This window comes from Anas acuta, chromosome 3 (assembly GCF_963932015.1).
Source record: "Anas acuta chromosome 3, bAnaAcu1.1, whole genome shotgun sequence".
Classification (NCBI taxonomy): Eukaryota; Metazoa; Chordata; class Aves; order Anseriformes; family Anatidae; genus Anas; species Anas acuta.
This window is the reverse complement of record NC_088981.1, coordinates 6,122,834-6,144,425: the sequence shown is the minus strand read 5'-3', so window position 1 is coordinate 6,144,425 and position 21,592 is coordinate 6,122,834. Positions and strand designations below refer to the sequence as shown.

The 21,592-nt window shown below is 38.0% G+C and overlaps 1 protein-coding gene across 8 annotated transcripts in view; it reads right to left on the bottom strand.

Moving 5' to 3' along the window:
- Positions 1 to 21,592, bottom strand: part of PLCB4 (phospholipase C beta 4) — a 230,209-nt gene that overhangs the window by 103,977 nt on the left and 104,640 nt on the right. The window contains exon 1 of one of the 8 annotated variants that reach the window (XM_068675391.1): positions 17,054 to 17,190. The exons of the other annotated variants lie outside the window; for them this stretch is intronic. Coding sequence (XP_068531492.1) covers positions 17,054 to 17,087 — 34 coding nt within the window. The 5' untranslated portion in view covers positions 17,088 to 17,190. Of the gene's footprint in view, positions 1 to 17,053; positions 17,191 to 21,592 lie in introns of those variants that run through there. 8 annotated transcript variants of the gene reach the window in all.

Here is a 21,592-nt window from a genome sequence, read left to right as displayed (position 1 = left end):
TTTCTGCAACAGGGCTGGAAAAGAAGGGACAGAGTGGAATATACGAGGAAAGACCAACAAAATAAAATGCTGGTGTCTGTGTGTGGGGTAAAGAAGTGGCAAGAACAGTGCCAACATTCCAGGCAAGAGCAGACTGGTTATTTATTGCGGCAGCTTGGGAGTGGGAATGGCATAGCTCCCGGAGACAAGAAGTTCAGCATTCCCCCTTGCTGCAGACAAATTGAGGGGATGTGTGGGTGAGATGCTTGAGAAGGTGCAACAACTGATTCTAGACCACAGGGTGGAGGTCAAAGGCAGAAGAGCCAGTTCGGAAGTCATCAGATGCAGTGGGAATCAAAGGATGCAACTCATTACACCAAAAAAAACACAACCAAACAAACAAATAACAACAAAATAAACACAACCAACAACTGATAGAGGGGCCCTTACAGAGACAGAAAAAATATTTTGCCATTTGCATGGGCTGTATTACACTGAGACATTCTTTGGTGCTCAATTAATGTTGCTGCTCTCCACCCTGGCCTCCTGCAACCTGACAGAGTGGTACACATACTTAACAAGCCCACCAAAATCAAGAGTAGTGATGTATGCAAAGCGTAGCAGACCCTGCAGGTAAAAGCAACATTTTTGCATGCCTAAAACCAGCTTTGCTCCATATATCACCATTAAGCATTTCCAACATGGTAATTACCATTGCACAGAATAATGTCTTAGGCCCAGCAGGCTTTTCCCATAAGAAAACTGGTCAGCTAGTTCAGACTGCTTTTCTTCCTGTCACATCCCTATTAAACGCTCCAGACTGTTTAATGTGATAAAAATGTCTAGACTGTTTTTTGACTGAAAGCATAAAGAAGAGAGTTCTTTGCCCTTGGCTAGCAATCCCCTTCTTTGCTCCTTTCCTGGTAAGCACAATAATGTGCATGCTGACCACGCTTTCTGCTATGGTAAATGTTTTTCTGGTATCTTTGTATCTCTGTAAATCCAAGATTTTACAGACAAGCCCAGTGGAAGGTGGAGAATATACACACACACACATATATATATGTACACACAGTGCTGTACAGTGTTGCTTTGCAAGAAAAAATTTTGAGCTTATAATGAAGTGTAAATGTTGCTGAAGGAAAGACAATAAAAGAGCACCTCTAAGTCAAGTGAACAAGAAAATGAGAAACTAAACAGAGGAATCTCTGTAAAGATTAGTAAAGAGCAAGATGGTTTGCTAAAGCAGGAAATAAAGGTGAAGTATTGGCAAGAAATTCCAGTGGGCACATTAGAAAAAGCATTACCAAATGTGAATTAGTGCTTTGAATACTTTATGGTACCTAGTTGCCCTCGGTCTTTAGCAGCTGTTTATTTTTGTATAACAAAACTTCTGACATAATTACAATCACGCTAAACTCAGATGCAAGTACACAATTTATACTAAAAATAACCCTCTGGCAGTGAAATTACCCAGCTCAACTGGTACACACCCTTCAGCCCTTTCTTTTTAGGCTCTATAAATCTGCATCTGTGGAGTGGGTTGTGGTCAAGGAACAGGTGCATCTGATTCTTGTCAGCATGTGTGACTTGTGTGTTGGAAACTAAGCTGCATACCATGGAAAAAGCTTGAGAAGAAACACTATCCCTGGACACCACTCATTGTAGCTGACTCCCATAGGAAATACAGCTATTGCCAAAAGAATTCACGGACAATGTGATGTGACAGAAACATCTCTTTGGCACAGTCGCAACTGGCTTGTCAAATAACATACTAAAGTCCCACTTTCCATTTTCCTGTACCCCATTTGTTCCCAGTTCAGCATAGTCTTAACATCCTGAGGGTGACTTTTTGTTTAAAGTGCCCTTATTTCTCATCCAAGATTCCTAAATTGCTTGTTCTCTGTGATCAGATCATAAGGTGCACAGCTAAAGGTGCTGAAGAAGAGACAACTGAACACTCCACGGGATAACAACCAAGAGTTTAGGAATATCTGTGGGAAGGTTGTTCCACGGGAAAAAAAAAAAAAAACTGCAGTTTTTCCACATTAAAAAGCTCTGGGCAGAAAGATCTGTACAGTGAAAGTACTGGCCCACCACTGAGCACCTGTATTTTCCATTCTCAAGGTACCATTTTTGTTGAGCAAGTCAATGTTCTCCTCTGTTAAAAGTGAGAATAGTGTTTTCCAGCATCACCAGAGGTGATCTTACTGGTTTTGAAGCACTGAGACACTGTACTACTTAATACAATACAGAGGAAAACTGTATAGTATTATATATATTAGAGCAAATAGACAATTTTTGAAAAGAGGTTTCTGTGGAACAGCTGTGTGCACATGTTGAAAGCTTGGATCAGGATGGTTGCATATTGATTTAAAAACAAAACAAAAACAAACAAACAAACAAAAAAATTGCTAATATAGTTTCTAGGTCAATAATCTTTTCCTCTCGTCAGTCCACTCCTGCAATCCTTGTGCCTGCACAGTTCCCACTCAAGTCAGAGGGTGCTTTGCACAGTCATGGCACTTCTGAATTAAGACTTCTCTTTGCTCTCTATATGCACAGTTCCTCTGGGCATCTGAGTGAAATGGCACACACAGGGAAAAGGGAATAGGCTCAGCCAGCATTTCTCTGAAAGCCAGCATTTCTCTGAAAAGCTCCACACCACCCTGAGTAACAGAGAGCTCTGCAAGCACTTTATGCTGAGCAGCAGGTAGGAGCCTCCTGAAGGCAGGCACCCGCTCTCTACTTCCTGAGATACTATGCTGCTGGGGAGGTTTTTTTGGATGGGAGACAAAAGCAGCACAGGGAAGAGAAAGGCTGTTGCTTTTCCTGAAACAGAAGTGGCTGGCACAGACAAAGAAAGAACAGACTTCATAGCACCTTTTCGTACTAAGACAGACAGTGTGTGGCCAAGGGATGCAAGAGCACCAACTTTTTTGGTGGCTGCAAGCTGTGATATCAGGCCAGCCAATCTTGTCTAACACACAATACTGAGAAAAGTCATTGTGATTTTGGGAACTGTGGGGTTGATTTTTAGTACGTTTCCTCTCAGGACTCTGAGTTTTCTGCATTCCATTTTCTGAGGACTGTTGTTTGAGAATTGGTTAATCGGACTAAGTTTGCTATTTCTGTAATTTTTAGCACAGACTGCAAACTCTGCTTTAATGCAAAAACAACAAATCTAGAGCCACAGCTTCTGCTAACTTAGCTGATAAGTTGAAAAAATTTCAAGAGCTACTTTTTTTCCTTTTTTTTTTTTTTCAAATAAATCCCGTGTGACCATAGACAGCAGAACAAAGAAGGGCACAGTTTATTTATTTATTTATTTATGCTATGAAACCTGATTTTAGAATTCAGAATGGCAATACTTGAAAGTCAGGCTGAATATAAGATTATGCAGGTGCTGGATGTGATAAGTAGAAAAAATGAACTTTCCTTCAGAAATCCAAATTCATACACGAGATAAGAAGGAATAAGTTACTCAGATATGCAAAAACCTATCACTGTGGCAAAACTATCAGGTTTAGGAAACAAAGGCGACACTTTTCGAGCTTCTGTAATAAACAGTGTGCTGTTACAATTGAAGAAACCTGATTTCCTTTCTCATTTGGATGGGGTCCTGGTAGGCAAATGGCAAAGTCAGTTCAATCCAAATCTGCCTTTCTTAGGAGTTGTGCCTTTGTTTTGGATCACAAATGTGAAATAGATACCAGAATAAAACTGTCACAAGATCCTAAACGTGCCAAAAGGCACAATGATAAATAAGAGCTCCAGACAGGCTACCTGAACCCCTACAACCGCAATCTCTGGCATGTGCACAAGTTGAACTTGAGGAACACAAGGTGCAATCTGCAATACTACACTGCAGGGAAAAGCCACCCACCTGCTTTGAAACCATGCCTGTGGCCGAAGGTAAGAAGGGACACCACAGAACTGCTGTACAGATGATATGTCATATGACCAGTTTACTTGATCTTTATAAAATAGTCTTGAAAAGCATTTGTTAAATCCTTAAAATTTAAGCCAATGTTAAACAAGCAAATAAAAAAATGAAACTGAAGATTTTTCCTTCTTTTTTTTTTTTTTTTCCAGGCATTAGTATTAAGAGATACATCCCTTTTCATTGTATAAAGATCGCAGAGGACTCTTGCATGTATGCATACCTCAATCCAGCATTTTGTTCATACACAAAAATCTTCTGGCATGTATGAATTGATGTTTCCTACTGGAACCAGGTGGTCCCTCAGTGGTAACACTGGTCAAAGATCAGGTATTCCTCATGCACAGGTAGGTAACAGAGAAAAAGCAGCTCAGACTACAACAGTGCACACATTATCTTATTCCAAAGGTGAGTGGGCACACTGCTGCTGTGCAGTGCACCTTGTAGATGTGCAAGTAGGCTCTGAGCTTTCTGGGATGCTATAAGCACCGTGCAGGTTAATTTAGTCTGCTTCTCAGCCACATGGAGCTTCACATTGCTACAGTAAGGCTGCTTCCAGCTCACTCAGTGCTTGCCCAGGCATCTTTGGGATTTCTACCCATTACAGTATGTAGGGCAAATATACCTTCTGCTGTGAAACCGTAGTGTGAATGCTGCTTTGCAGTACACTTACAGTCACTGAAAACAGGCTGGCTGAAAGCCGTAAGACATCATAAACCCATCTTTGAAGCAGAGATAATTTTAGACTGCAGTAATGTTCTCAAAGACTCTTCGCTAACACTTGTCTTTGTTGAAATAACAGCCTGCAGTTACTGAATCTTCTATAAATTACGCCATACTAGCAGTATTGCCATAATATTCATTTTCACAACCTATAAACAGTACCTGCTCCTATGTAACAACAAGACAATGAAAATTCAAGTCTCTATAATAGATTTCTGTCTTCTAACAATTAGCCTCTCCAGGCTAGTGCACTACAAGATAAGATTACTCCAGCAAAGCACAAGTGAAATATGAACCCCAGGTTTATACTCTAGCCTTTAAAATTGAAAATTTACTTCAATAAAAGCACTGTTTAAGGATTAGGTTGCAACTGATACTCAGGAAACTGAAGCAAATTCAGCTGTAAAAAAGCAGTTATTTTTCCCCACGGAAAAGGTACTCAAAAGGCAGTGCACTCAGCTCATACACCACTTCTTAGGAACAACCTGTAAGAATCCCATAAGGCATTTGCAAGTTGTGTTTCAACTTATGCAACCTGCTTGCTAGATCTCATCTCCAGAACATCTCAAATGGCATGCCAAAGCTAAATTTTTCTTATTCTGTAAGAGACATAAGCAAACAATTATAAATGGTAACAGCCAACATACAGAGATAAAATGAAACAACCAACTTCTGGGAAGAGGCCAGTGTGCCTCGATTATAAACATTGTGACAGAAACTGGATGTTCTGGGACACCTGGGAGATGCAAAGAGTGCAAGTCATGATCGCTCTACTTGCAGAGGATCAGCCAGCAGCACCCTGTGTGAGACACTGAGTTTCATCATGATTTTCATAACATTTTTTGCTTTTCCCAAAGCCCTTGATAGCACATGATTAAGCAAAAGTCTCTGCATCCATCTTCCTTGTGGTTGCAGATAAAACTTTTTTAAAAATCTGAAATATCATTACAATAAGAGACAAAAACGTGTGCAAACACACAAATTTCAGTTAATCCTTTTCAGTTCTTCTCAAGCAGTTTGCAAGATTTCATACAGCTCTGGCTGCATTACGAGTTTGAAGCTCTAGCAGCAACAGGCATTTCTCATCAGTATAATGAACTCTTAGGCATCTTGCATGTCTTGAGTGATACAAGCCATCTGAAGCATCATTAAAATTATATTTCAGTCATATTCTAATAAAGGAGGAGGAAGAGAAGTTGTTTGACAAATATTTCGAATCAGCACTGAATGAATCAAGCAGAAGACAGCTTACAGGTTTTAAATATTTGTATACACACACACACATATATACACATGCACCCCAAGTCAGAAGGACTAAGGGATTCGTTAACCTGGGAATCTCCAATATCATTTGTTTTGGCTGTGAAAAATTTTTCCAGCTCTTAATTCTATGTCACTTATAAAGGTCTTTGTACAATTGCAATGTAAATAGAGTCAATAGGTAATTTTGAAAATAGTGTTCTAATGCTGAACAGAAACATGTCTGTAAAAGGCACAGAGACTGAAAAGCCAGTAGACAAATGCTTTGATGAAGAACCAGGTTTAACGTTTGATTTTCCTCCCAGGGCAGTCCCACCTACTCAATGAAAAGCAATATATATGCCTTGTTAGCAAGTCTTCCTAAATTTGACTGCCTGTTTTGTGTAGTATGAAAACACTACAACATTACCTCAATGCACAAAACGCCAAAATTCAAGCTGTGCTAAACCCAATCATATGAACTATTTTCTTGTACATCTCAGTCTCATTTCCTATTAGCAAGGCATGAAAATAAGCCAGTAATAAGGAACAGTAATAGATATTGTTAATATCAATATTAACTGGGTATAATAAACAGCAAAAGAGGAGAACTGGGAGGAATATTGGTGGAATTAACTCACAAAGATATTGCTTAAGGAAGATTTTTGAGCATTGTGGACAACAGCAGAACAAACCTAATTAAAAATAACTAATAACATGACTAAAATCTTGGAGCCATTAACTGTTCACTGTATTTTAACATCACCGAATCCATTTATTGTTTTATTCGCTGGATACCAGTTGCATCTATCAATCATCTTGTTTGTTTATATTTTACAAAAGAAAACTTCCAATATTAGAGAATCCAGTTTACTTAACAGGCACTCAAAAATAATACATATTTCTAAAGATTACCAGGGTGATCATATGTAACATCTCTATCTCACCTTGTTTTATGTTCCTGGTGATAAATCCTTGTTGTATACACAAGATGTGTACTTTTTACATATGTAGTGCCATGCTTAATACTCCCTCTTAGAAAAACAGGAGAAAAATTAAAGCTAACTTGTTTCATTCCCTACTCTCATGTAACGTAACATTTTTCTGCTTCATAGCAATACTTAGACAAAATCAGTACTTAATAGCCTTGTATTACTTATTGAAAATTACTGAAATAGATTTATGATGAACAGAAAATGGCAATAAATTGTAAAGACAAAAAAAATGGAAGAAAAATAGGCAATGCTAATCAATTTGAAGAGACTGTCTCCACCCAAGTATTATGATAAATATTACAATCTTACCTTTTTCCACAGACTGCTAATCTTATTTGTTTATATGCTGACATATATTTAATTGGCTTCTTGAAGTTAAAATTTATGCATGCAGCAGAAGGAATCAATGATCTTAAATCAAAAGGACTTTCATATTTTTAACTTAAAGTCTGAGCATATTGTACATATTTAACTCTTTCTCAAAAAATAATAATAATTAAAAAAATCTCTTCAAGTCTCTTCAGGATTTAAGATTCAAATTCTGGTCCAGTAATAAATTTGACTGTAGACTGCAGTGCTCATCAGATGGTCTGAAAGCTCCCAAGAAAAATAGACACCTTTCATAGACAAGAAAGGCTACAAATGGCAGAAAACAGACATGATCTAAGAGAATAATTTTGTAATCCACCAGATGTGGAATGGTATTAATTTTATATACCAGAGCCTCTAATTTCACCAGAATACTTAATCTGACATTGCAACTACTGCAGATGTGCTTACAGGTTAAGCACCTATACATACACAAAGAGACAGCTGGGACAAGTTCACTTGTTTACATGTATACACTTACTTGATGTACAAGTTTGAAGACGATGAACTATCTTTCAAGAGGAGCACAGAAATATAATAATACCAAAGAAGCTGTTTAGTGAAATGTCCAGAATCACCTCTTAGACTCAGCTAACTCTCAGTAGTCTGTAAACCCCTATGAAATACTACCTAGACTGGTACATATTTAAATACACTTGTAAATCTGGTACTAGGTATGCATAAAGTCAAAAGCACATCAAAGCAGAGACAGGTCCCCAAAAGCCTGATTCCCGTCAATATACTGAGAACTATGCTATTTTATTCCTGGAGTCAGAACTTCAACTGGTTACCCCAGTAAACTGTTCCAATCAACGCAAATGCTTGATAATAATTTTCCTCTAATTTCTGACCTGCTTATAAGGTCAACTTTCTGAATGTCACACACTGCCACAATACCTACCAAATTCTTCTAGGACCATCTGGATGCTTTTTCCAGCTATAAAGCATGCATTTTCGATTCTTGTCATCATGGGATTTATCCCAATCTATTTTGAGAACTGTCCCCACAAAAACGTCTAACAGACTTCCATTATCAGACAAGTTAAAGCTTGAAATAAGCACAATGCTTCTACCCCATTTCGGTACTCTTCAATCATAGCAAGCAAAATTGTCATTTTTAATATTCAAGCCAAAGTGAAATTCACAATGCCATTATATTGGATCTGCAACATTTTCACATTAATTTGCAGGTTTCTCATTCGTTCTTATTCCGTGCTTTGAATATGCTTGGATCCCAATTTCCTGAGATGTATTCCAAAATGTTCAAGATTTAAATGCCTTGAAGGAATCTGTAATTCATATTGAGACCAACTTTTGCTCAGCTTTGTAATTCCCTCCATATTAAAGTACTGTCAGATACATATTAAAGTACATTAGATACTGTTACTCCGAGTGCTTTACCAGAATGGCTATGGCTTGAAAGTATGACTTCAGTCATATTAAAAGTAGCAAGTAGCAAGTCCTATTCGCAATGTTCCCTTAACATATGTAGAACAATACAAAAAAATTGAGCAGACAAAAATTAATATGAAGATGTCACCAAGTACAGTAGCATATCAATGCAAGTGTCAGAGCCGCAAGAGATGTGACCAGTGGTGAGCTACAATTATGAAGAATAAACACGGGCTGCATTTTCATCTGATTTTTATTAGTGTAGATTTTTGCTGTCCTTTACATACTTGGAAAAGCCAATTGAATATAGTTTCCACTACTAGATAATATCTTAGCTTTTGAGTAGCTTTACTTCAAATTATTTCTCTCCATAAAACAATTAAATAATCTTGCATTATTCAATGTGCATAGACATAATGATAAGGATGAATAATGAGAGAACTCAACATGATCACTGCATGCACTGTTTAGGACAGGCAGCCTCACCTAGCTTATGGTTTGGTTGCCACTTTACAGAAAAATTAATGCCACAACTTACAGAGACAATAATACAATTCATTCAAAACTTGAAAGCATCAGAAAACAGCACGGTAGAAATACATTTCCATACTGCTCATGGAGACAGAGGTGTTTTTACCTGTCTAATGCACTTTGTCAAATCTGCCTACGAGAGCTCCAGATGTCTGACAGGAGACAAACACATTCCCACGGGAGAGCTGGGCGTGCATGTGCAGGAGAGACCTGCAGATCCCACTGGTGCTGTCCCGAAGTACAGCAGTTATCTGCAGTCTGGCAACCTGCAACTTACTGCACAGCACAGAGGTTGATACCAAAACTGGACACAGTTGAGCATGCAAAGCTATCAAACACCTGCTACACAGCACAACAAAAAGGATGTCTCAGATAATACTGAGATAATCTGTTCTGGTATACAGTAAGCAGTCACCACTCGCTCTTTAGGAGCTGCACAATACACTTAATTTTACCTTAATGCCAGACATCTGCTTTTAACTGTTTAAAACAAAAAACAGAGTAGGACCAAAACACTTTTCCATACCACCCCTATTATCCTGCCACTAACATAAGTTGTAGTACTTGCATGAGTTTTACTACCTCAAATTCTCTATTCAGCTTCAGCTTAGATTAAAACAATGCAAGGAATTAAAGAATGAGCTTTTCAAAGCAGATCTACATATAGTCCCATCTAAGCAAAGATGTGGTTACCATGGTCCAACTATGACCTAAATACTATGATCTACAAGTGTCAGCAAAAGGTTAACTACACAGATTACATCTAGTTTCACTGCACAAGTATTCACGTGCACATGTTTTGTTCCCCCCATCCCACTTATTCTGGTATTTATGAGATTGATGCATTTGAAATAAATTCAAGTAGGGTCTTAATCCATAATTTTTCAAAGATGCAACAACAGAAACCTCTACTAAGCAAATAAATGATCAGTACACTGATCTTCTTAACTTGGAAAATACACTTTTCTTCTATGTTTACTGTTTTGTTGGGAGAAAACATATCGTTTAACTATTACAAATAATGAAAGATAAAATCAATTTTCTCAATTTGAAATTATGGTATCTCTGAAAATTTATACACCAGTCATTGAAACACTGTAATAAGATGACAGGCAACCAACAACATTTAATTAGTTGATCTACAACTTCCTCTTGATTGCCAAGACCTATTCTAAATTATGCATAGACACTACTGCCTGCCCGAGGCTGAAGGCACGCTCTCATATTTACTTGGTAGTTGCAGTAAAATTAATGAGTTAACAAATACTGAAAGTGTTTCTAGGATTAGGACACAACTGCTGAGTAGAAACCTCCTGACCAAATTCCTTTTCCTGATAGCTTAAATCTGGCCACATCCCAAAATTTTGTGATTTAAATAATTTACACTCAGTCAGTCAGAATGTTCCTCTGCCTTATATGCAAACTCTTTTGCAGGAATTTCAAAGAGAAATTAGCATATGCTACTACTGACAGTGGCATGCGTTTCAAAATAAGCACAATTAAAAACTGAAAGTGACAATGAAAGACAATCACACTTACTTAGTAACGTAACAGAGAGCTCTATATAGTCATTTTAAAAAGTATAATAAATTGGCAAAAATTAAGATTCATATGATCACTCCACCTCAGTTTAATTACTCTCCCAAGAGAATATCGCATGCATAATCAGTGCCAGCTATACTCCCTGATTCACAGTTTAAACACTTACGTAAGATGATTTCTATTTCTGTAACAGAAGAGGAAAGCCCATCTTACAGACGGTAAAATTATATGATGCAGGGAAGGTGACAAATCCAGGTTTACCAAACCCTGAATTACGCTGAATGGCTTTAAACTGGAACTCCTTTTGGAACACTGCCAAGGATCTAGTATCAAGGGATACTTTAGAGCAACATATTCTGCATGCAAAAGTGCCAAGAGAATATGTTAGAGAAATTAAATCATTCTGTTCCACTATTCAGCACTTGTGGAAGCCTAAGCAGAGGCTGGTAATTAGCTAATTTGCATGGACTCTGTGAAGAAGAGTATTTAAAAGAATTCCAGCAATACAATCTTTAAAGAGCAAGACAGCCTGGCCTGACTGGCTAGCTGCTTGCATATCTTGTATTCCCTCTGTCTGTGGCAAGACAAGCCATTTTTAGCTGTACAAGGATGAGTTGGTAGATTTCTGAAAATAGCTACATCTACAGCTCAATGTGTAATTTCCTCACAAAGAATCCAATCAGACTCCCATTTAAGTGGACTGCAAAAGCTGGATCAAGAAAAGGAATTAATCCATCCCTCCTTCAAAACACCCTGTAGAAAAATAAACATTCTTCTTTTGTTTATCCAACTATCTTTGTGATCACAACCAGGAGAAGTACCAGGGCAGTCACAGATGAACTCAGGAGATCCATTTTAGGCACTGTGGAGCAAGATGCAGCCTGTATGGATGCTGTGATAGCCCTTGGAAATACCACAGACTTCTCTACTCCTCTGTCAGGGAACAGTAACCCCTAACCCAGAAATGGGAGGTTGAGGCCAAGGCATTTCTTCTGTCAATTTTCTTTGAGAAATTATTATTTTGCAGTCATTTACTACAGGTGGTAAATTACTATCTCTACATTTTTTCAGATGTTGCAGATAAGGGTTTTAAATCGAATACAACAATTACCTTCCCTGTATATGATGTATTATCTTCCAAAGCTCTAATTCTCCAGTTTCATGCCAAGGCCTGAGATTTGCAATGGCAAAATCACAGTAAGTCAAGCCTAAGTCCTTAGCTACAACAAACCATATTTTACATATAAAAGGAAAACGGCTGCACCAGCACGAACCTCTGGTTTTATATTACTAGTGTTTTGTACATGGCACTTCAATGACTGTGGTATATCATCTGTTTATAAGCTGATTAATTTTGTACATGCAATGTGCATTACAGAAGTAATATTTTTTTTTCTGATGATACAGCTTTATATCTTGCATATGAAACACCAGCCCAAAAGCTGTTTTCAAAGTTACACAAATATTACATCCAGTCTACTATGCAAACATTCATTCTGGAATCTTGACAACAAGGAACTAACTTTTAAAGCTTCAACAACATTTGCAAGTTGGAAAAAAAATAAAGAAATGTTCTGCGTCAACAGGATCCTCCCCTTCAAGGAAATTAAATGCCAAAAATAAATATGGAATTCCCTCATGTGGCCCTGATGTTTTCTTCACTGTTTTCCCATAGACTTCAAAAACCAGAAGAGTATGCCTGGATTTTAAGGAAACACTTATATAAAAAAGTTATTTTGCAGAAGGAAAGAAAATCTACATACATGTATTTCCACCAGGTTTTGAAGTTTCTAATTAACTACATGATATGCATGGATAAAGTTAGCACAGCGAGATGAAATTTACAGATTTTGTCCAGTTTCTTTAACTGAGAATAGCTGAAAACAGAAAAGCTTTTGGACACGGAAGCCATATTTTTAGTACTGAAACAGAAATAGCAATGTTGAAGCTAAATGTAGATTATGTTTTAGCTTTTTTTTCCCTTGATCTTCTCCTGATTTTTCTGACGTTTGCAGCCACACCTCCCAGTCCCTAGGACGAGGGAAGCAATCCTGTATAGCAAACACAGCAGAGGCTCTGTTGCCCCAAGACAGTTCCCTTTTCTGCCTGTCCCCTTCCCCGTTTAGACATCTCCCAGCTCTTCACAGACCTCCCATCTTGCTGAATTGGTCAGCTCCACTGCTGTGATTCAAGTCACTGTCTCCTTTCCAAACTCTCACACCCATCTCGTTTCACCTTCTTTATCATCATACTTCCTTTGTCCCTTGTCTCCCTTCTCCAAACACAAGTTGCTCATGTCCTTCTGACTCCACTGTTCGTGGCAATTTCTGTTCTCCCTCCTTTATCTTTGACTGTTCATAAGCCATTTTAAATTGTATCAGGCAGGGAGGCTTGCCTCACAGACAAGGCCTACAAAGATTCAGGTCAGACCCCGTTTCAATTACCAATTTGACTGCAGGCCCTGTGCCACTCCAGGCAACCCTGCTCATGCTGCATTTCTACAGCAGAAATACAAGGTTATGATTTTCCTTCCTCAATGATAGCACTAGGAGGATAAAGAGAGGCTGGAGCATACTCATTGATTCAAAATCTTTGGAGAACTTCAGTGTAAAACTCTAAGTATACAAGGAGCGGTCTTCCGAAGTCTAAAACTCTGTCTAATTTAGGTGATTTTCTGTGGAGAAATGGACATAACTGACTCAACACAACTTCGACCACCTTACTGAGTACAAACTAAGAGCCAAGGACTGTTCATTCTGGTTCTGTATATGTTAGAGTACTATCAAGACACCTAATACCGAACAAATTCTAAGTAGTAACCCTTTTACTTTTTTTTTTTAGACAAAGAAGCACAACAACCATTTATAAATTGAAGAGCATATTAGCACATCAAGTCTTTTTGATGCCACTACATCAAAACACAAACCAACCACTATTTAATTTAAAATGCTACTTTCTTAAGGGTATGTAAGTAACAGGTGACTTTTTAATTTTTGGATCTTTCATAATGTAGGCAATATGAAAATCTTGGACTAAGTGAATTATTTGATCCTAAAACTGAAAAGCCAAGCAGCAAACAAACACTATTATGGTGACATACCAAAATTAACAAAACAGAGTATCAGATATCAACTTACAGGGCCCTGTTCTAAAGGACGCAATGGCCAAAGAGCATGGGAAAAATGTTCAAGTGTTGGCTGCACCTGCAAAACTGCATGCAGACATTTGTGCTGAGAATAAACAACTAGTCTGCCATGCAGCTATTTGCAGATCTATTTGCACTTACAAACGTCTACTTTCATACATAAATGCTGGGCTTGAAGGGCACAGCATTCATGCCTCTAAAATGAAAAAGAAAAATTATGATCCTCATGTTTAGGGCTGTTCATGTGAGACATACAACTCTGTAAGTCCTAGCTGTCATTCCTACAATTATAGCCCCTCCTAATTCCTGCCAACCAAGATCTGATGCAGCTACAGCTTAATACAGACTGATGTTCCTTTCTAGTCTGTGCTTTATGCATTTACCTTTTAAATACCAGTTTTGTAAGGTTCCTGTGCAAAAAATCCTTCTTGCTTCTTGGGGAAAAGGGATATTAATTCCAAAACAAAACAAAACAAACAAACAAACAAAAAAAAAAAAACAATGCCAAAAAAAAAAAACAACAACAAAAACCCTCAGACACTGAAGGACTTGGTCAGCCTGGTCTGGGAGGAAACTTTCCCCTTTCTTCTCTTTCTGTCTAAGCTCGGGGATTCCCACGAGGTGAGGTGCCTCGCGATACTGGACGGCCCACCAGTAGAGGTACAGAGGTCAGTACCTGTACAAGGCTCTGTCATTGCCAAAGCGACCGGCATAACAAGCAAGAGAAGAGAAATGTTGGCAGGTCATGAGAGGACATGGAGGTGGAAACAGACATCAGACTTTTTTTTTTTTTTTTTTTTTTTTTTTACAGCAAAATACTAAAAAGCAGCAATATTTAAAAAGATGCTATGTTCTGCTGCAGGCATAGGGATTCCTATCTCTGTGTTTGTCAGGCAATGACTTTATATTTGATTTAATTTCTATTTGATTTTTATTTGAATAAACTTTGTATTTGGTCAAGTAAACTGCATACCAAAACATTGCCAAACATGGTATGCTAGTAACAGAACTGAGTGAAAAGGCATTGTGTGAAGGGAGGAATTTAGATGGATGGGAGGATACTCACATATAAAATGTCAATCAATTATGCAACCATCTGCATGACTCAGTAGATGTGAAAAATTATTCTCCTAAAGGAATGTACTTAAAAACATATGGAACAATATTCTTTCTCCATAACTTTCCTCTACTCCACAGTTCCTCAGTCTATTTACCAATCACAAAGGTGCTTCAACACCATTATGGATTACAGCACATTTCATTAAACCTTAATCTTTTGCAGGAAATAACAAGACTACAGCCTGTAGCTGCTTCACCCAGGCTTCACTTCCCACATCGTGGTAACTCTTGCTATCCAAGTATGAAACTCAGTAACTCACTATATTGCTGTGCAGGACATTATCTCAGAACAGGATTTTCCCTTTTTTAGGTCAAGAAATAAATGAAAACTTGAGCCCTCTGGGTAATGGTCAGACACTTATAACTGCTTTACTGTACCAAGAGTCATGTAACACTTCATAGTACACAAAGAGGGCCAGATTTTCAAAGCTGCTCAATACTTAAGGCTTCAAGAGAATTTCACTCCTTTTTAGGCTCATGAGTGAAGTGCCTGAATTTTCAAGTGCTCAGCACCCAGTGAGAACAAACAGTCCTGTTTGTATCACTTGTACAGCAATTGGCCATTGCTCAGAGGACATTATCAAAAGCTGTTCCAGCTTTGTTCTTTTCAACAGCATTGCTGCCTAATGGCACCAAACATTTCCTGCAAAATAAAGATAGGCTTACTTAGCTTTTCAAAATAATCAATTTGAAAAAAATGGGACGGAGAACATGTGGAATGTATTAACAGGTCCTGATTTTCAGGAGGAGCTATCAGTTGGTCTGTATGAGAGTAGACCACTCTCCTGCTGTGTAAGCTTTGCACTTTAGGAATTTAGAAACTGGCCAATGGCAGGGGGAGGTACGAAATTCCTTTTCTGCTGAACTCAGGCATAAAAGGATCTAAGCTCTGAGGTACCTTGTCACTTTGCTTTCTAAGAAATAAATTCTCTAAAAAATGAGTGTGTTTTGCTAATCTGTGCAAGTCATAAAAGCAAGTTTACATAGTTCGGTGTTTCCCTGCTACGCAAAAGATATTTCTGTTAAAATTACAGTTAAGAAACAAGATGTAAGTATGGTGAATGAAGCACAGTACAAATTCAGGAACAGACTGTTCTCTATTGAATAATCTTCTGGAAAAAAAAAAAAACAAAACAACAGGCAAAGCATTGACTTGACATTGCTTGCCATTGTGACTGTTTTCTGATTGTGTCTCAGTATGTGTGCATGCATGCACAAGCACCTTTTTATAAGTAACTGTTATAGAAGAAACAGGTGGCTTAGTAGTAAAACTGAATTAAAATAAGCATAAAATCTTAAGACTTTTTTTTTTTTTTTTTTAAGTCTTTTCTTCCCCATTTTCTGTTAAAGTCTGAAAAAAGGCCAAATTTAAGTAATGATTGCTGATTTTTTTTTTTTTTTTTTTGATAACATTAACTACAAGAACCCCTCAAATAACCCACACCAAAGCCACAGCTGTGGAACTGGGACAGCTAAGCAAAAATGAGGAATCGGCACTGCTTGCATGGCCTGCTTCCCACTCAGGAATGGCTATTCAGGAATTTCAATGGTCCCAAGGTACCCTGAGATCTCCTACTCCCTCCCTTCACAAGTCCCCCATTAGAAAATGCTGTGTCTCCATTATTAATGCATGGTTCCTTGTCAGTAACCTCTCCACAGCAGAGTGACATTTTAATCTATATAAGACTTCAGGCAATGGTAACAGCATTCAAATTCTAAAGGGTCAAATTGTAGCTTTAAATCATGTCTGCATTAGGCTTATAACTTTTGTATTTTCTCCCTCTGCCACATTTCCCCCTCTTACTCCTACTATCCTTCACGGCAGCTTCTAAGTTTCAGAAAACTCAAGAGCAGTAAAATACTCTAATTTTGGTGCTCATGCATTGCAAATATACTCACAGGGAAACCTAGGCATCACCCTTAAGACAAGCAATTCAGTGCAAGCAGAAAACACCAGACAGTTCAATAGGGTTATCTGAGAATACACAAAATATGCAAGCAAAGAGAACAGCAATCAAAGCTAAAACAGATAGTATATGAGATGGTACAATCTCAGAGTCTGAAATCATCACTTACAGCACTGAGGTGAAGTGCAGGAAAACAACCACATCGCAGAAGCATTACTTCAGCTGAGAGTCAACACAAATCAAAACCAAATTGCAATCCACCGGGAAAACGGGCTCTACTAGTCTGTGAGTTTACAAAAATACAAAAAGACAACACTTCCCAACTATAGCATAATATAGCCTTGCTTTTTAGCAAACTGCACTCAGATGTTGCTCCTCTGACATCATTAATCTCCATGGAAACCTTAGAATGACTGTTGGCCTGAAATAGGCTCTGTCATCCCAGATCAACTCGTAAGTAGTCCAGCAAAAGATCTTATATCTCATATTTTTGGCTGTACATTTTCACCAGTGAGCACAACTGAAGAGTTACAATTCCCGTGGCTGCTATGAAATAAAGCTTTCATTCCTGATAATCAGAACATGCAAAAGTTGAAACATTTTTCCAGCTGAGTCCAAGATAGATTCAAAGATCACCTACTTTTGGAGTAAGATGCAGACTGAAAACAAATGAAAAATACAACAACGAAAGATATGTCTTTACTGAAGGTTAGAAGATGAAAATAACTAGGAGACTAACCTCCTGAAAATCCACTTGTATATCTGCATAGCAGATTTGCAGAGCATGCTATTTTCCATAGCATTTCTCTCTACAAGCAAAGAGCAGTGTAGAGCAAAGAGAACTTTCTAAAAACATTTATTAGTATTTACTTTGGGGGGTCATCAGGGAAATGCCTGCATTAAATGGAGTGCAACCAGATGGCTTGTGTTGGGTTTTTCTTTCTCCTTCTCCATGCTAACACTGCCAGCCTCCACGACTAATGTCCCAAACACAGGGTCAAATTGTTACTCAGAGATGTTTTACCTACAAACAGGTCCTCTGCAAATGTTTTCTGCCGAGTTAAACTGACAGAGACAAGTAGATACACTAAGTGTCAGTAAAGCTGTTCTCTTGGCAAGAAGCCATGTACTCAAATTGTTTCTATGAAGAAAATATGCATTTGTATACATATAGGCAGTATGTGTTATACACATACAGAAATAACGAGACTTCTTAGGGACCAAAATTCAGAAAATCAAAATTGAGAAAAAAGACTTTTGAGCCTTACATAGTTGCTGCACTAAATAAACTTGTTTTCTTGAATGTAAATCAGTCATTGTTACGAATTTCCAAGGATAACTAAACAAATTGCCATATAATTTTTTCTGTGAGATGTGAAAGAACAGAGAGACATGCAAAAGAAAACAAGAGAAAAAAAACTGAATTGGTATATAAGGATTTCCACTTATTTCTTTCACTTTCATAGTCTGAACAAGCACGCAGAAAATTACAGGATTCAATCCTAAAATGAGGCACCTCCACTTACAGCTGCAAGTACTTAGGCATTTCCAGAAAACCACACCCTTACTTCCTTAGGTCTGACCTTCCCAATTTTAACTCTTCCAAGTCATTCCGTGATCACAGTCTGTTTCAGTTCTGGACAGCAAATGTCTTCTGTAGCATATTTGTCTTCTTTCAAACCCAATGAAACCCTGGGGCTCTCTATATAGCTGGGTTTTATATAGTACAGTACTATGGCACAACAGAAATATCTTAAGACCAAGTTGTTAAAGGCTCATTAACTCAAGCAATATCACCAATTGCTAATAATATCTAAGCTATACAGTCAAGTCTGTGGATTTGGATGTTTGTTGTTGTTATTCTTTTTTTTTTTTTTTTGTACCTCAGCAGCTTGGAGACATGCTCTAGACAGAAAGGGCTGAACTTGATAGATGACTGACTGCTGACTGATACCTTTAATTTAACATGTATGTTGTAACCATCTGAATTTATGAGTTCATTTGTTAATGGGTAAGCACCTAAGTGCTTGGAGACCCACTAGAGACTGACAGCGTCTTTACAGAGAGGTCCACATCAATTCTGTGGGGATACAAACATGCCACCAAATAGTAGCATTGTTGTGTATTATAGGAAACCAATCTGACAGATCACAGAGGTCTTGACCATAGCTCTTCGAATGGTGGGGTATAGTCATTGCTAGCACTTGTCTCCGCACAAGCTTCATTTAATCATCAAACAAGTTCTCTGCCTGCTGCATAAACGTCAGGCCCTTTGCCTACCTACTCTTTTACCTGGGAAACGCAAAAGAGGATGAGAGGTAGACATCTGATGAACATCTTGCTGGACTGTAGTCTCCAGCCTAAGGTGCCCAAAGCCACACGCTCTCTGGCTTTGTCCTTCCTTCAACTAACAAGAAGAAATAACACAGCACCTGCATAGTGGCATCTTTATTACTGAAGTGCTGAGCAGGTGTGAATTCACCAAAACATTAGGACTGAATGATGCCAGTTTTACAAGCATGGATCTTGAGGGGGCACAATCGGCTCTTACCTTTTTCTCACTGTGGAAGGACCAAATATACACCCATCTTTGTGCTCACTACTGATTACAGAGTCCACAGGATGATAACAAACAGAGCTTGTCCAACATGGGAGGAGAAGAAAGCAAATGCTAGACAGAAATGCCTTTTGCTTCCTCTAGGAGTTCCCTGTGGTCTTGTGTATGTTGTGCCTTACACTTGCTAAGGATATAAGGTCACCTGTGCATTTTATTTATTTATTCATTTTAAATTTCTGAAGAGAATCAACGAACCACAGGATTTAACTAATAAAGACGTATGCACCCAATAATACAACGATCATACAAGGCCTAATAAAAATTTTACCACCAATGGTGGCCGTAAGGTGATACCTAGGGGAACATACCTGATCAGACCAGGTGTATAACTACACTTTTCTCAGAACATTCTTCTGCATTTTGGTGCCCCAAATCTTTTAGCCACAGGCAGTATTTTTATGTTAAATAGTTTCCTTGGTGGGCTTGTCTTTCATGAGTGTGTATAATCAATTTATTACATTCATAAGAACAAGCTCTAAATAACATGAACCCGTGCTAACAGATATATAACCTGATCTGCTAGCTCTGACTAAACTTCCACCCTTGGAACCTAGGCATGGATATCTGAGGAGGGACAGCAGTGGGATTGCTGCTTACACCTATCTCCGTATTTTTTCCTCTAGGTTTCCCTTCATTTTTATGATTGCCTCAGAACCATCGAAACATAGTGCAACACGAAAACACAAAACCTTTCAGCCAGAACAATGACTCAGTAAATTAGATTAGAATTGCAGCAAGAAATTTCTGCTTGTGTTTTTGTTTTCTGTGGGTTTTTTTTTTGTTCATTTGTTTTCCCTAATTCTGCACATCTAGCCCACCTTCTTTTCCCCTGCTCCTACCTCTGAGAGTAAAAAGTCATGAAGCCTTAATAACCCTGCTACTAGCATGAAGGAGAAATTGCTTGGCTCCTGCTCCCCATGAGGCTTTTATGAAACATTTAGACTTCACCAGCTCTACAAACAGAATACAAAACACTGCCTGTAGCACAGAACATCAAGGTACGATACACTTGATAAACAGAAAGAAAGGGCAGGTAATTTTTTTTTGTAGCAACTGATGTTAAATTTCACAAAGGGCTACTCAAGTTTTTGTAACAAACTGCATGCCCTGGTTGCTTTTGTTACTCGTCCTGACCACAATAAAATGCCGCATTCTGGTCTTCAAACAATTAACTGTAACAAAGAAAAGTTGCAGGGAAAAAAAAGAAAAAAAAAAAAAGAAAAAAAAAACACAGAAGACTACCAAACTTCTAAGCATTTATGAAATGGATTTAGGACCAAAAGAGGTAACGTCTGACAGAAAGGTGACATACATATCCTTCCAAGACAAAAGCTGTCTGTATTGGCAGCCTGACATTGCTAGGCAACTCACACTGAAGCACCAAGGGCATATCAATGCAAGGAGTTTGTTAATTGTTGTAAAGCTACCATGTCATTTTATAATGCAGGAAACACCAGACATAGCAACAGAGAAACAGAAAAAGAAATGTTTTACATGTTCCATATTTAAAAAAAAAAAAAAAAAAAAAAAAAAAAAAAAAAAGCTCATTGAATACAAGCTCTCTGTTCCAATATTTTCAGCAAGCTTCTGCACTAAACAGATCTCAGCCATTGTGCACTCATGTACTTACATAAAAGAAAGTTCACTAATAGCTGCCTTATTGCAAGGATCTCACATGCAGGTTTTTAAACTTTCAGTCTTGCAGCAGAAAAAAAAACACGTATATTTCTGAGAAAGGTTCAAACAGGCTTCTGAGCTGCACACAAAATATTCAAAGACAGTAAAACCATCATAAGGCTTAATTACAGAATACAAACACAGCTGATTAAGATAAACCCTCATAGAGCACAGAATCTTTTGTTAGAGATTTAGCACTGGACTTAGATGCTACAGCTCTTTTGTTTTTAGATAAACAGAATAACACCTATAATAGATACTGAAATACTGGTTTATACTTCTTAAATAACACTAATTTAAAAGGAAGCCCAAACATAACCTGATCATGTTTGGTATTTTGAAATTTCAATAAAGACACACATTTTCATTTAGGAAATATATACCCATGCACCATACTATGCCTGAAGCTAACAA